Source organism: Eublepharis macularius, chromosome 1, assembly GCF_028583425.1.
Source record: "Eublepharis macularius isolate TG4126 chromosome 1, MPM_Emac_v1.0, whole genome shotgun sequence".
NCBI lineage: Eukaryota > Metazoa > Chordata > Lepidosauria > Squamata > Eublepharidae > Eublepharis > Eublepharis macularius.
The window spans coordinates 82784632-82799858 of NC_072790.1; the positions used below are offsets into that span (position 1 = coordinate 82784632).

Below are 15227 nucleotides of genomic sequence, written 5' to 3' on the forward strand. Positions count from 1 at the left end.
GATCCTTTCAGCAACCACCAGAAGCAACTAGGCAGATAATTTCAAGTGATTAGCTGTGGGCTATAGCAACGGTTCCCCAAAGAATGGACTGTTTATAGGTACCATATGATCTCTATGGTGAAGATGTTCCAAATGACCACTTTCCCCAAAACATAAGAACTTCCCACTATTTCTACAGTGCCAACTACATTCACATGGCAGATCAGATCTCCTCCTCTACATCTATTATTGCTGAAGTGTTGACTTGGCAATCTTAGGATCTATTGCAGGTATCTGGGCTGCATGCAGTGCTGATGTCCAAACTCAACAGGTTTTATTTTCAAGTATGAAAGATGAGACTGTGATAAATTAAGAAAGAGCTGCAAGGGTTAACTGGCACAGGTGAACAGCACCCAATAATGTTTTGTGAAGTGCAGCGCTTTCATGTTCCAAAGGTACAACAGGAGAAGTAGATTTCTGACTTATCCCTTCTAAATGACCCATTGCATCCATATATTCAGCAGAAGACAGACCAATATATCAAGTTAAAAAATATGTAAGTGCCTGGGAATATTAACCTTGAGTAGTTATCAATAATATGAGTGTTCTGGATGATACGAAGGCTCACATATCCCTTGAGCCCCCTCTTCCTTGATGAATTAGATTCGTTATTCATGGACAAATGGATCACCATCTTGTCATGTTTATCTTCCTCAGTTACTATCTGGCCTCTTGCATATCTTTCTAGGCTGCTGACATCCGACTCACTGTAGGTACCATCAAGCAGCACAGTTTTTGTAGAAGGTATTCCACATGTACACGGAAACTGGAGAAAAGGAAATGCCATAAAATACAATAAAAAGGACAGAAAGGAAGTTACGGAAAGATCTCCCCCCCCCCCGCTTCGTTTTGTTAGGAACTGGCTTCCTGCCTGCAGATGCCCATCTTGCCACGCTAATCCATGCTTCAGTAACCTCTAGGCTAGATTAGATTAGTGTCCTCCGCCCTTGAAGATTATCTGGAAACTTCATCAGCAATCCATTTGTTAGCAGGGGCCAGCCAATGGGATTCTGTAACTCCTGTTTTAAGATGCCTTCACTGGCAGCCTATTCATTTCAATGTGTAATTCAAGGTGCTGATACTCACCTTTAAAGCCCTTCATGACCTCATATATATGTACTTGAAGCACTGCCACTCCCCACATGTTCCTGTGTGACAGCTTTTTTTCTTCTCCGCAAGGCCTATTATCAGTGTCCCTTCTGCCTGAAGAAGGGAGCTCTGATTCTCAAAAGCATACACCTTGAAAATCTTAAGCCTCTCTACACGAGATGCCTTGGCACATGTTTGTCAAGTGTAGGGAGATGCAATGTTAGCCGGAAGCATAGTTTTAAAAGACAGAGCTGGCGGAGGTCACTCCTCAGAGGGTTTGTTAATTTCATCTTCACCTCCTGAAAGCTCTGTCAATTTCACCTCTCTGTCTCTGTCTTTTCCTGGCTGACATTGCATCTCCCAACATGTGTTCTTCACGTTTCAGATGTCTCATATAGAGAGACTCTTACATTGGGACCCTCAAGTGACTTACTTTCTGTGTGGTCTTATATTCAAAGGTACTCTGTCTCCCTAGCACTGCATGTGTATCCACAATGGGAGAAGAAGTGTCAGATCTTTCACTTGAGGTCCCTGTGTAAAATGTCTTGTGTAGAAAGACTCTTGTTGGTCTCTAAGATGCCACTGGACTCAAATCCTACGGTTCTACTGCAGACCAACACAGCTACCTAAAACTACCCTCTGCCTAAGGCACATTGTGCAACCACCTAGTCTCAGGCTTTGTCAGTGGCTTCCTCATGCTGGTGGAACATTCTCCTGGGAGGGCTTCCACCCTCCTCACTGTACAGTGAGGCTGTAAAGCAATTATTCCAGAGAGATTTTGAGGTGGCCTCAGCCTTGGCAAAGAGGGAACATCCTGCTAGTAGAGAATAAGGTGTTTTTAGATTGGTGCATTGCTCAGGAGAAGAGTAGGCATGTAAATAATTTAAATAAATAAATAGCACGAGACAAAGATTTTACTGTGGATTTTTGCAACATTTGTTAACCTTGCACCTGCAGATCATGTTACTGTAGAAATACTTACCTGCAGTTTCTTGTGTCTCTGAATCAAAAGACATGTCAAGATAATTCACTGGGCCCCAATGAAGTTAGCAATGTAGATCCATTTGTATTGGCTATGCATGCAGAAACCTATTTCTGTGTTTGGCTCTAACTTGCTAGATTTGGGTGTATTTGTGTGAGATAAAGGAGTTTCTCTTTTGTACTTTATACAGGAGATAATAGAATGTTTGTCACCCATGCACCTGATCTTGACAACTCTATTTAACGTGTGAATCTGAATGTATTTTTATCGTGGTTGAAGCCAGTTTTAAAATGTACATCTGACTGTGGTAGCGACTTCATAATAATTCATTAGCAATAACTAAAAGCACTGAGGAAAACACAGGTAAGTACCAGACTGAATTATCCTCTTTCTGCCAAATTCCCCACTTCTGATTTTAAGTTTTAAGTTCCTGTCCTCTGTTCTTCCTACTATGATTTGGTCCTGCTTTTGTGGTATCAACAATTCAATGTCAGTTTGAATGTTCTTGACAAAAAAATTTCATTTAAGCAGAGACATGGGCACCAGAGTTTTCTTTCTCATATTCACAAATATACTCCAAGGAAGTGTGCAGAAAGTGTCTCTCACCTTCTCTCGCAGCTTTCGCTGCTTTCGCTCTTGCACTGTGGTCAGGTAGTTCACTGCTGCATACTCTATGACCGAGAGGAAGACAAACACAAAACTGACCCAGAGGTAAATGTCCACAGCTTTGATGTATGAAACTCGAGGCATGGAGGCATTGACACCCGTGATGATGGTAGACATGGTTAGCACCGTTGTTATCCCTAGAAAGGCCACACACAAGGATAATTTACTACATACATCAATACAGGACAAATATGAGGCTTAATCTGAACCTGGGCTAATACCAGAAGGGCCTGTTTTCCAAGCCATCACTCAGTGTGGTAGTTGGGAACTAATAATAAAAGCTAGAATCCCTTTGAGCATGTGCAGAATGTCTTTTCCCTTATTAACTAGCTCAAGCAAGTCACACATATCAAATTCACAGGAAAGGCTTCCAGATTAATGGGCTTGACCAGCAAGTAAACTTAAGCCCAATTCCCTCTAATTTTACATATCAAATACTGAACAGTCAGTGTATATTATAAAACAGAGTTTCAGAGTTAATTGCTGCTCTTTCTGTATCTCTCTTCATTTCAGGATGCAGAACACAGTAATTAGCCATAAACAAAAAGGGACTGTCTCTAGTTCTTCATCAGGATGAGTTGTCTGTGTGTGTGCATGAAAAATTTACTTTGAGTAAGCCTTTTAAACTGGCTGTTGCTACATAATGTAAAGAATAACCATTCTCACCTAAGGAAACTCTTGCAGGCACAGCTCTGCGGTCTATCCAGAAGGACACCCAGGACAGCATGACCATCAGAGTGGCAGGAAAATAGGTTTGGAGCAAGAAGAAGAATATATGGCGCCGTAAAGTGAAGTTAATGTAGAGGCGATTGTACCAACCTGTTGGGAGGGAAATGTCTTTAATAGCAGCACCAAAAATGAGAGGCATTACCTCTCTATGGAGCTACGACCAAGAATCAAGTGAAGCATACACTTAGTGAAGAGATAATGAGATTAGAAAAGGAAGTAGGGTGGTACTGGAAGAAAGACATTAAAAATGGAAGAGGAGGGAATCAGACAAGTAAACATTGCTAAGATTACATTTCATTCACATGGTTAACATTTTCAGTGGTTGATAGAATTTATATATTTATTTGCCTTTACAAAATACTTTTATCCTTATTTCACATTTAGGAGCCAAGGTCAACAGTGATTTGCCGAAAGCTACACAGTGAACTTAATAGGTCTTTGGGAGTACAGTTATGAGCCCATGTGCTTCGAGAAATCATATTTTTAATTTTAAGATATCAGATATCATTCAGCAATATCTGGGTTCTAGCCTATTAGCTTTTCTGCTAGGGATAGAAGGAATAGTCACTTGAGACTAGAGATGGGCACAAACAGCAATATGAACCAAAAAAAGCCACGAACAGCCCAATCTACTGTTCGCAAACAAGCTGTTCATAAGGCCCCATTCTAAATGAACAGGTGGTTTTTGCAAGCCTCGTTTGTTGCTGTTCGTCAAGCCAGACAGTCTGGCACCTGCAATCAGTTCCCTTGGCAACTTGGGCAGGGATTGTTTGCACTCCTGCTGTCACCCTGGAAACCCCAATCTAAGCCCAATTTATCTTGATAGGCAAGTCTTCCTTTCAAGTGTGGAGCTCCAAATTTGTTACAACAAGGGAGCAAAGACCAGGGGGGAGGGGGGCTCCCAGCTCTGACTTTGCAGACTGTGGAGAGGGAGAGAGACGGTTGCTGTTGGCATTTTGATAGAGACAGTGCATTGGAGCTTGAATTTTCTTTGTGTGTGGTGGGATAGGGATCTACCCCTTCAAGTTCCAGGGCTGCTGCCAGGCTCTGGGCCAAGCTATTATTTATTATTGGTAGCTTTCCTGGCACCTGCTCAGGTGAGGTCTCTGGGAGTGGTGCAGTAGGGATCTTGACTTGGATGATGGCTGGAGGAGAGCCTGCTGGCCCCCACAAACAGCCAACCATGAACATGTTCGCGAACAAAGCCATGTTCGTGGTTGTTCGTGAGTCCCTGTTTGCGGATGGCAATGAACAACGAACATCATGTTCATTTTTTTTTCTGTTCGTGCCCATCTCTACTTGTGACCATTGAAAAAGCTATGCCAGAGATGATAGGGCATGCATGTACAAAAGCCATGTGGGATGGGTACCAATTTAGGCAAGACTGAGCAGAAAAGACAGTAAGCTCCAACTCTCTTTGCGCATCACAAATGTACAGTCTTTTCATATATGTGGTAACTTACTTCCCCCCCCTTTTTTTTTTGCTTTTCTTATATCTATAAAGCAAATGTGAAAACTATATGTTAGAAGGTATGTTTGATTTTAAAAATGTTTGTGAGAGCAACTGATTAGAAGTATGTGTGAGAATTCATTCATTCTCACAAAGAGAAAAAGGGACAGAAAAAGATCTAGTACAAGTTTATTGGCATTTCACTCAGCAAAAGTGTGAGACTGGGTTAGCAAAGGGACAGGGATACAAAAGAGAATTAGAACTAAACTTTGATACCTGTGCTGCTGTAGAAAGCAAGTCTAGAAGTTGTATGAAATTTTTGTATGAGAAACTGAGATAATGAAATCTTCTCATCTGTTTTCAGAGATTCATTCCCATTTTTCCAGTAGAGCATCAGATCTTCATCTGTGTAAGCATCTAGGGGATAAGGATAGCAGAATGTAATCCTGTAAAGTTTGATACCAAAACAATACAACTGACAGATAAACTACTAGCCTGTAGAAAATGTGAGATTGGAAAAGTGTGATTATTTATTGGATTTCAATACTGATTAGAAATTATACTTATATGCAGTGGGCGGTACATAGGAATACAAGCAAATAGCTGGGTGGAAGAAGGTTCCCTGATATGAACATCAGATATTTATCTTCATACTAAAAACAGGTTGCATAGCATGGAAAATCTTGGGGATCATGGGTGCCTGTATCTCCGCAACCTCACCAAACTTTAATTCCTTAGATTTTTTGATGTATACTGATGTATATTTTATATTGATGTATATTTTAAATATAGATATGCCCCCAAATTGTTGAAATACGGTATTATTTGTACCAATAACAGAAAGCAAATTAAATAGGTGCTTCCTGCATCTCATACACCAGCAACATGCACAAGTCGACCAGAGGCACTCACAGCCGTATTGCAGCTGCAAGTTTCCAGTGTGAACTACATTTAAAAGCACCAAGGGGAGTAGGGTTCAAAGTTGGGTTTTGGCTTGGGAAAACTGCGGGCAAGAGGAGTTCCTGCCTCGACCCTGTGTTGTTTTACCAAGATAAAATGGTGCTGGGTGTATTATTTGTCCAATCTCCTAATGGGCAGATAATGTTCCCTGGCACCATATCACCTTGGAAAAATGGCACAGGAAAGAAGGCATGACCCTCTCTTTCCCTTGCACCATGGTCTTGATCCAACCCCGCCCCCACAGCACTTTTAAGTGGAGTTCCAACAAAGAACTCATAGTTGCAATATAGCTGTGAGTTCCCATGGCAGACTCACATTAATGTGTAGTGTAGCCCTCAGTAAACAAATTTCAGGGGTGGGAGCATTCAGGACTTTTGAGGTAATTGAAGATTTTAAGATTTTAACCAGCCCCCTTTCCATGCTTGCAATGTCTTCTGACAGGTAACAGAGGAGAAATGTTTTATACTATGTAGTCTGCCCTGTCCATGAAACCCCTGTTTCTAGATTTCTTCTCCAGGACATTAAAAATGGCACATACCAAGTAAGAATCAAACAAAAGTGCCCCAACCATGAAGCAAAACCAAACAAAAATAATACTCCTCCAGCTAAATATGGTCTTTGCCACACAGGGTGTTTTCAGCGGGTTTTCTGGATATTTTGGCCCACGAGGATGGGATCCGCTTTGTGCTTCTCTAATTCCACAACTGAAGCAGTTGAACTGAGGTGGTGTCTAGTTTTTATTTCTCAGTTTGGAAAAATGCCCCATTTCTGCTGTGGGCTTTCTGGGAATAGATGTTAGCAGTTTTGTCAGCCTGGGATTTTTTTTGTGCATGTGTTATAACATTGTAACGTTTGACCATTAGAGAGGGTTGTGGTTAATCTCTCTACCTCACTCTGTTTGTGGTCCAGTTTTTTTTTAATTGTTTGTTGAATGGTTGAGGAGTTCTGAGGGGAAAGTTTAAAATATTAAGCAGGATTTTTAAAACTTTAAAAAAATGTAGAAGTGCTGTTGTTTTTTAAATAATTTAAAATGAGGAGAAAAAAACCTGGACTAAAAAATACAGGAAACACGCTCCTGCACAAGCTTGTATTGGTAAGAAGACAATTTTACTGCCGAGGCTAGCTTGAACACACAGCACATAACAAGGGGATGAAGGGGAGGGTGAAAGGGAGGCCTAGGGCTGACACTGGAGAAAATATTCTGCTCTTCAAAAAAGCTGTCTTTTAACTTTGGTGTAAAAAAAAATCCAGATAAATGTGCAGGGAGAAAAACCGCGAAGGAAATCTGTAGCCAATGCAGCCTTTCACTGGGCAGAATGTGAAAAAGTGTGGGAAGCAGTTTGGAAACGGAATTGGGGTATTTTGATCATGCATGTAGAACTCATCAAAGCCGTATTGGACCAGAACCAAAGAAAAGGCCTGCGTGTGATGAGTTTCTAGAAAGAAAACCACAAAGGGGGCACTATAATAGCAACTAAGAACATTCATTTATTTAAATAGTTTATATGCTGCCTCTTTAGAGCCTTTCTCAAGGCAGCTCACAAAGTAAAACAAGATAAAACCATAAAATAAGATCCTTAAAACCCCAGCCAATAAAAACACATAACATAAAACTGCATAAAAACCTGAGCATAAAATATCTTGCAAGGGGAAAATAGCTTCTCCAAAAAGAGCCAGGAAGGCTCAAAGAACAAATGGCACTTTTTAAGAGTTTGTTTCTCCTCTCTCTGCATGTATGATAAATATGTCTAAATTAATAAAGTTGCCCTGTTGGAGTGCTGTTTTTATGTCCTAATTTTTTACTTACGGCTTCATGATATATAATGATAATGCTGTGTACTGCGTGGGTGGTAGTGGATTAAAGGCTGCTGTAGCCAAATGCATGGAAAGTAGAGCCTGCAAGCAGATGTAGCAGATTTTATCACTATCAAGATTCTACATATGTCAGCTGGACCACGGATTAGCAGGTCTGCTCAGAGGATTTATGAGTGACAAAGCAAATGCTAAGTCCCTTCCATAGCCAGTGGCTGAACCATACCCTTCCATAACACACATGTTGTTGGTATAGGACCATTGTGTTGTGGCCTTCTTCCTCACCATTATCACTTGATTGCCTTGATCAGAGGGCAGAGGGGAAACAGAACCAACAACACATTTGACCCTTTACAGTATTCTTCTTTGTCCGTACTTATAAAGTTATCCATTGGTAAGAATTTCCATTTAGCAAATGGCAGTCAAGAAGAGCTGTGTTCTCCTGGTTGCACTGGGGAATAACTATCTTCCGGACAATAATTATCTTCTGGACTAAAATGTTGCTCTTGCAGTGTGAGATGTTTATACAAGCAAAAAGTGGGAGGGGAATGCTGAAGAATGCCGACAGATCTGGAATATAAGGGCATAAATAGGAGCTGATGTGCAAAGTAGGCAAAAATGTCAGAGCCTAGCAGAAAGCACCATTCAGGTATTTTCTATGTAAAGCTCAAACTGCACATTATGAAAGATTCATGAGTATAACTGGGCTGCATTTCTCACTATCTCCCCTGTAACAAGTAGCTGAAAAAACCCGTGATGTTACATCATTGCAAGTACCAACCAATAAAGTGGGGCAGGAGATGTGATATCATTATGTCACATATTTTTCAGTTGCTCATTAGTAGGTAAACAAGAGGAGGCAAAATACATGTTGGCAGCATCCACACATCTCCTGAACATCCTGTTAGTATTACAAGTTCTGATAATGCCCAGCTCTACCTGCTATTTTCCTCAGATCCTAAAGAAGCAATATAGACTTACTAAACAAGTACTTGAAGGCAGTGATGGGTTGAACAAGGGAAAACAAACTGAAGCTTTATCTAGGTAATTCAGAGATGTTGTTGCATGGGCCTCAGTTGTCTCGGCATGATATTCAACCAATCCTGGATTGGGTGTACCTCCCCTAGAAACTCCCCTAGGTTTATGATTTGAGGTAGTTCTGGACCCCACTTAGTTACTAGATAGGTGGTGTCTGTGGCCAGGAATGCTTCTTAACAACTTAGAATGAAACCCTTTCTGGAGAAGTCTGATCCGGCTACAGTTACACTGGTCCTAGTAAAATTCAAATTACATTATTGTAGTATACTCTACTTGAATCTGCCTTTGCTTGATTCAGAGTGCTAATGTTGACCTTAAGAAGTGCAATTTTAAGAACACTTTCCTGGGAATAAGTCCCATTGAGTAGACCTGAGTAGGATTCTGAATAGACCTGCTTAGGATGATGCTGTTAAGAATCATAAATGCTTTGGGACCAACTGAAGGACCATCTACTCTAAATGAGTTTAGGAAACTTGAAAAGGTAGTTGCATAAGACAGGAATTTCTGATAGATGTGAATGAGTTTAAGGAACTTCTTTTCCATAAAGTGTCTGGCACATTCCCTTTTTATCTTTTAGGAAGATCATTCTTTTCTGTAGGACTCTTGATTTGTGTTTTTCAGTGTGGGTCAGGGATTTTTTTTTTAATTACTGAGTTGATTTTAGTCTCAGATTTTTTCTGTTATATTGATGCTGATTTTTCTGACTATCATGATGAGAACTTTTATTTATTGCTTCTCTGTTTGCTGTAAGATTTGGTTTAATTATTAGTTTTGTTTGTTACTTGTTACTCATTTAAATTATATTCTATGACACTGATTTTAATTGTAAACCACCTTAGAAGTATTTTGTTTACTGAAAAATGGTAGAAAATTTTTACTAATTAATAGAAGTATTGCTGATCTTGTGTCCTTCTGTTTCTTGTGACATAAACATACAGGGGTCCACTGATACTTCGTGTTAGATTAAATCCTAAAATACTACAGTAATTTTTATGCTACATGACTATGGACAGATACCATGGATTGGATGGCCTTGTTCACACATTTCCCTTCAATTTAAGCGAACAACTAGTAATTGAACAGACATCTAGGAAAGAGTAGCAGGTAGAAATGCAAATTCTACATACAGCTTTCCAGCTCCAGAGAACAGGTCTGGGAATCTAGTGGGAATCGGCTAAAGTCCATGTTGCACATTGCTGTCACTGTAATTCTAGAAATTCCAAACAAAACAGTCAGTTTTGGTATATATATGCAGGACCAGGTACACACACACAGCGATAGGCTATGAGTTTTAAATTATTTCACTGATAGATTAATACACTAAAACATCAATCACAGATAAAAATTTGTCCTCCAACAATAATAAATACTACTACTCACTTATATACTGCTCTTCTAGCCAGATTAGTACCCCACTCAGAATGGTGAATAAAATCAGTGTTGTTGTTATCCCCATAATACAGCTGCGGAACTGGGGCAGCGGAGTGGCTTACCCAAGGCCACCTGCTGAGCTCATGGTAGTAGTGGGATTCAAACTAGCAGAGTACTGATTCACATCCCAACCACATAACCATTATGCTACAGCAGCTCTTTTTAAAATTAATTAATTAAATTTGTGAGGCTGAGATGAAAGGCACACCTCTATGAAAACAACACTAATAGATTAGCTACCTCTTCCTGTGCCAATACAAAAAAATATGCCTATTTTCTGACATTTGGTATCATACAGAGGAAATATTTTCTATTTCTAGGAGGAAAGACTGTGCTTCATTATAGTAATCAGAACCAGATCCAAAAGAAGCTGATGTCATAGAAAAAAGAGAACTCGCAGCTCTGTGACAGTGCCCTGGGGCTAGATGCCACCCCAAGGATTTTCCATGACAATCCCCCACCTTAACCAATTTTAAGCTAATTAGACGCCATGTTGAGATTTTAATTATGTTTTTATATGCTATTTATATGCTATTTATTATGTATTGTTTGTTCTGGTTGTAACCCACCCTGGGTCTGCTTCTGGGAAGGACAGGCTAAATATCCAATATGATAAATAAATTCCACTGGGGAATTCCAGTGGGAATAAATAAATATTTGTGGAGACAGAATCTGAGTGGAATCCACTTAGAGCATTTGGTCACTGACTGAGGTATGAGGTAAACAGAATAGGACATGATGGTTTATTTTTCAAAGGAACAAGAACAAGGTTTATTTAAAAGAAGTAATACTTATTTAGGTAAATCTTGACAAGGAATGTGGAAGGTCAGGTTTTAAACACTGCTTGCTGAATAATAATAATAACATTTGATTTATATACTGCCCTTCAGGACAACTTAATGACCACTCAGAGCGGTTTACAAAGTATGCTATTATTATCCCCACAACAATCACCCTGTGATGTGGCTGGAGCTGAGAGAGCTCCTAGAAGTTGTGACTGACACAAGGTCACCCAGCTGGTTTCAAGTGGAGGAGTGGAGAATCAAACCCGGCTCTCCAGATTAGAGTCTCGCACTCTTAACCACTGCACCAAACTGGCTTTTCCAAGCAAACTTTTATACTATATTATACCCTGGCCAAAACATTTTAATTAATCCAAAACAATCAGTAATTCTTTCTATTCCAGGACAGTTATCCCTGTGCTGTCTTTAACCCACATGCCCGTTAAAACCAACTGTTCACCATGCTCTACTCTCCCTCTCACAGCTTCCAACCTCCACCTCCCATCTGCCAGATCTTAGTCTGTTTCCAAGCACCTGGTGGCTGGTTCAGCTCTCTCATTGACTCCTCCATTGCTGGGCTAACATTCCTTGCTCTACCTGTTGCAATATCTTTCAGCCATGTATGTTTTCAAAAGATGGCCGAAGACTTTTTGATGCTAGTCATAACTCTTAGGACAGTGCATACCATAGTTAGGGGCTGACTGCATGTTTTAAAAAATTATCTCATGTGTTCTCACAATGCTATTCCACTCATTTTATTAATTTTAAAAGGAGACTTTTAAAAAGTGCATAACATCTTCAGAGATTGGGAAGGGGGACTTCTGGACTGAATACAGGAATGGGATCACCATATCATCCTCCTCACCACTCTCTTATGTCTGTCTTTTTCCTTAGATGAAATCAATATATCTTTAAAATCTGCACTGTCTGTGATACCTATGTTATTTCAGTTTGTTCATTTTTGAAGGCATTTATGGCCTGTGTGTTACTGTGATAAATATTAAGTTTCAGATATCCTGAATTAATGAAGAAAATGTTTGTGGAAATAGAGGGAAATGTGGGAATAGAGGGAAGATGGTATCATTAGTAAAGTCATAGGGAATAACAATCTCAAGATTCTTCTTCCACCGTAGAAATGCCATAGAAATGGATGAGTTACATGGGAGAAGTTCCAGTTTTTCTGAGGCAGAAATTATTGCCCAATACACCTACAACAGAAGATGCCATTGAAAGAAGACCTTGAATTACCCAAGGTCACCTGCTGAGCTCATGGCAGTAGTTGGATTCAAACCAGCAGAGTAATGATTCACAATCAAACCACTTAACCACTGTGTTACATCATCTCTTTTTAAAATTAAATAATTAAATTTGTGAGGCTGAGATGAAAGGCACACCTCTATGAAAACAACACTAAGTAACAAAAGTAATTTCTTTGTGAAAAAATGGAACAGAGCAGGCCAAAGAATGCAGTACAGCTGATACTGAATTGATTATGGCTTCACCTCATACTATAGAGCACATGGCCATCTGGGAACACCCGCAACATGATATTGTCAGTAGTTGTGTCATGAATGAAGGATCTTTTAGAGTGAACAAAGAAGACATCAGGCACCCAAATCTTCTTCACCAGCCTTCCATCAAAAGTCATGCTCTTATTAGTATGACTGGGAAAGGCAAGACGCTCATCCTTCCAGTAATGCCTTAGATACAATGTCATCGTAAAGTCCTGAATTAGGAGAAAGAAGATGTATTATGATTATATGACCTACATCCAGGGCTTTTTTTCAGCTGGAACGTGGTGGAACGGAGTTCTGGAACCTCTTGAAAATGGTCACATGGCTAGTGCCCCCGCCCCCTGATTTCCAGACAGCGGCGCAGAGGACAATCTAAACTCCCCTCTGTCTGGAGATCAGGGGGCGGGGGCACCAGCCATGTGACCATTATCTCCAAGGGCAACCCACTGAGTTCCACCACCTCTTTTCCCAGAAAAAAGCCCTGCCCACAACCATAAACATTAGTAGAAAGAGTCTACACCAAAGGAGAGAACGAAGGGGGAAAATAGTTATATTACCATTTTTCTAGAGGTAAAATTTCCTGAGCTGAGCATTACGTGTAATATCTGCATGGTCATTTCTTCCCTTTTACTGTAATACCTTTCTATACTGTTCATAGATTCAGAGAAGTTAGCCGTGTTAAAGAGTCCAGTAGCACCTTTAAGACTAACCAACTTTATTGTAGCATAAGCTTTCGATGCAAGATGCATCTGATGAAGAGAGCTGTGGTTCTCAAATGCTTATGCTACAATGAAGTTGGTTAGTCTTAAAGTTTCTATACTGGGACATTGTCATTAATTTATCTGTTCATTGAAGCACTTTTATGCCACTTTCAGGTTTTTTTAAAAAATCCTCCAAAGCTGCTTATAGTAAAATTGTAAACACATTTTTAGTTACCAGCTAAATGCATCTTTAGTAACCACTGAAAAGATAGTCATGGGTAAGAGTAAACATAGTCATTTGCATGCTACACATTTGTTCATTGACCCAATAGGTCATTATGAAATTGTACTCAAGATCATCCACACTGCTTTCTCTGCTCAAAGCAAAGAATCTAATGGCAGGATCTAATTTGGTACATCCTCCACCAGCACTCTTTTTGCTGTTTCCTTTCCTTTAGGAAACTGATAAGTCACTTTGCTGTAATTTTTAATGTAAAACAAACTTTCAGAATGGTTTTACACTTGACAGTTGTAGTCTTTGGGAGTCACACCTGTATGCATGTAAATGTATTGCCAGAACTTTAATTTATATGGTTGTGTGTGTGAATGTGTAGACAATTCCAAAGTCTGAGCATCTCTTTTATCATTAATATCCTTTTTATAAAACCACATTTTTATGAAGGTGTTTCTGCAGCTTTCCACCAGTATTACAAGAAACAACCTGGCCTAGATGTCTACTGTTAAGTATGTTTTTGATCATAGAGTCAGGCTGAAATGACACATTACATGCAAATTACATGTGTGTAATGGTAGTGTAATGGTCCTTTTAAATGAGGAAAACCTATGTGCACATGGAAAACTAGATGCTAGAGACAGGGTAGCCAAATCCAGCTTGAGAAATTCCTACAGAATTGGTAGTGGTAGAGTTGTAGGGGGGAGATCAGTGGGGATGTGATGTCATAGTCTGATCTCCAAAACTGCCATTTCAAGGGAACTAATCTCTATAGTCTGGAAATCGGTTGCAATTCCAAGAGAACGCCAGGCCCCACATGGAGGTTGGAAACTCTAGTTAGGGAGAAAGGTTCTAACTTTTTCCATAACATGATAGTTTTCTAAAGGCAGGGGGGAAATGAATAGAGGAGCATTCTATCATATCAGCCTCCAGTTGCAATTTGAGATGGCTTAGCCTGGCTTACAGTTTACCTTTTCAGTAAGAACTGTGCCCAAATAACAGTATGTTATACATTGGTTTTGTGAAGCATTAAGATGTTAACAGTGTAATACCCAGGGCTTTTTTTCAGCTGGAACGCGGTGGAACGGAGTTCTAGCACCTCTTGAAAATGGTCACATGGCTGGTGGCCCTGCCCCCTGATCTCCAGAGGGGAGTTGAGATTGTCCTCCACGCCACTGGAGCGGCGCAGAGGACAATCTAAACTCCCCTCTGTCTGGAGATCAGGGGGCAGGGCCACCAGCCATGTGACCATTTTTGCCAAGAGTGATTTAAACTTTAAAAAACTCCCCCCTTGTTCCAGCTGACCCAAAGTGACACATTGTGCAGTCTTGGGAGCATGCGCGCACTTTGCGCATGTTCATGTGGTACCAGGGGCACTACCTTCTGCCAAGAGTTGCCCCTTGTGCTGGCAACCCACTGAGTTCTACCACCTCTTTTCCCAGAAAAAAATCCCTGGTAATACCCTACCATAACCTGGAAAAAATTCAAGATTTTTCTGACTGGAAATAGGCTTTAAAAAAAAATTACATACCATATCAACCTCAGAAATGCTGTCCAAGCTTTCAACCTGCACATCAATCCCAACAGGAATAGCAGGGCCTGTGGGAGAATAAAATTCACATTTGTCCTTTATAAAACTTTAGACAATTGCAGGAAAGAATGTGAATATTTCTACTTATGCTGGTACTTTTGAGTGCCATTCCCACTTGTCATTTGGGCATGATGTATGGATCATAAATTGCACATCAGAATATTTTAAAGACTACATTACTATATAGTATATGTTGTCTCCTGAAATGATA

At 40.1% G+C, this 15227-nt stretch overlaps 1 protein-coding gene across 1 annotated transcript in view; it reads right to left on the reverse strand.

Moving 5' to 3' along the window:
* Positions 1 to 496: 496 nt before the first annotated feature.
* The window catches only part of LOC129328281 (gamma-aminobutyric acid receptor subunit rho-2), a 44602-nt gene continuing 29871 nt past the window's right edge, over positions 497 to 15227 (reverse strand). Inside the window, exons 3-9 of the mRNA XM_054977241.1 lie at positions 14957 to 15024; positions 12481 to 12704; positions 9893 to 9975; positions 5232 to 5372; positions 3443 to 3595; positions 2717 to 2913; positions 497 to 805 (exon numbers count right to left, since the gene is read on the reverse strand). Of these exons, the coding sequence (XP_054833216.1) occupies positions 497 to 805; positions 2717 to 2913; positions 3443 to 3595; positions 5232 to 5372; positions 9893 to 9975; positions 12481 to 12704; positions 14957 to 15024 (1175 nt within the window). The remainder of the gene's footprint in view (positions 806 to 2716; positions 2914 to 3442; positions 3596 to 5231; positions 5373 to 9892; positions 9976 to 12480; positions 12705 to 14956; positions 15025 to 15227) is intronic.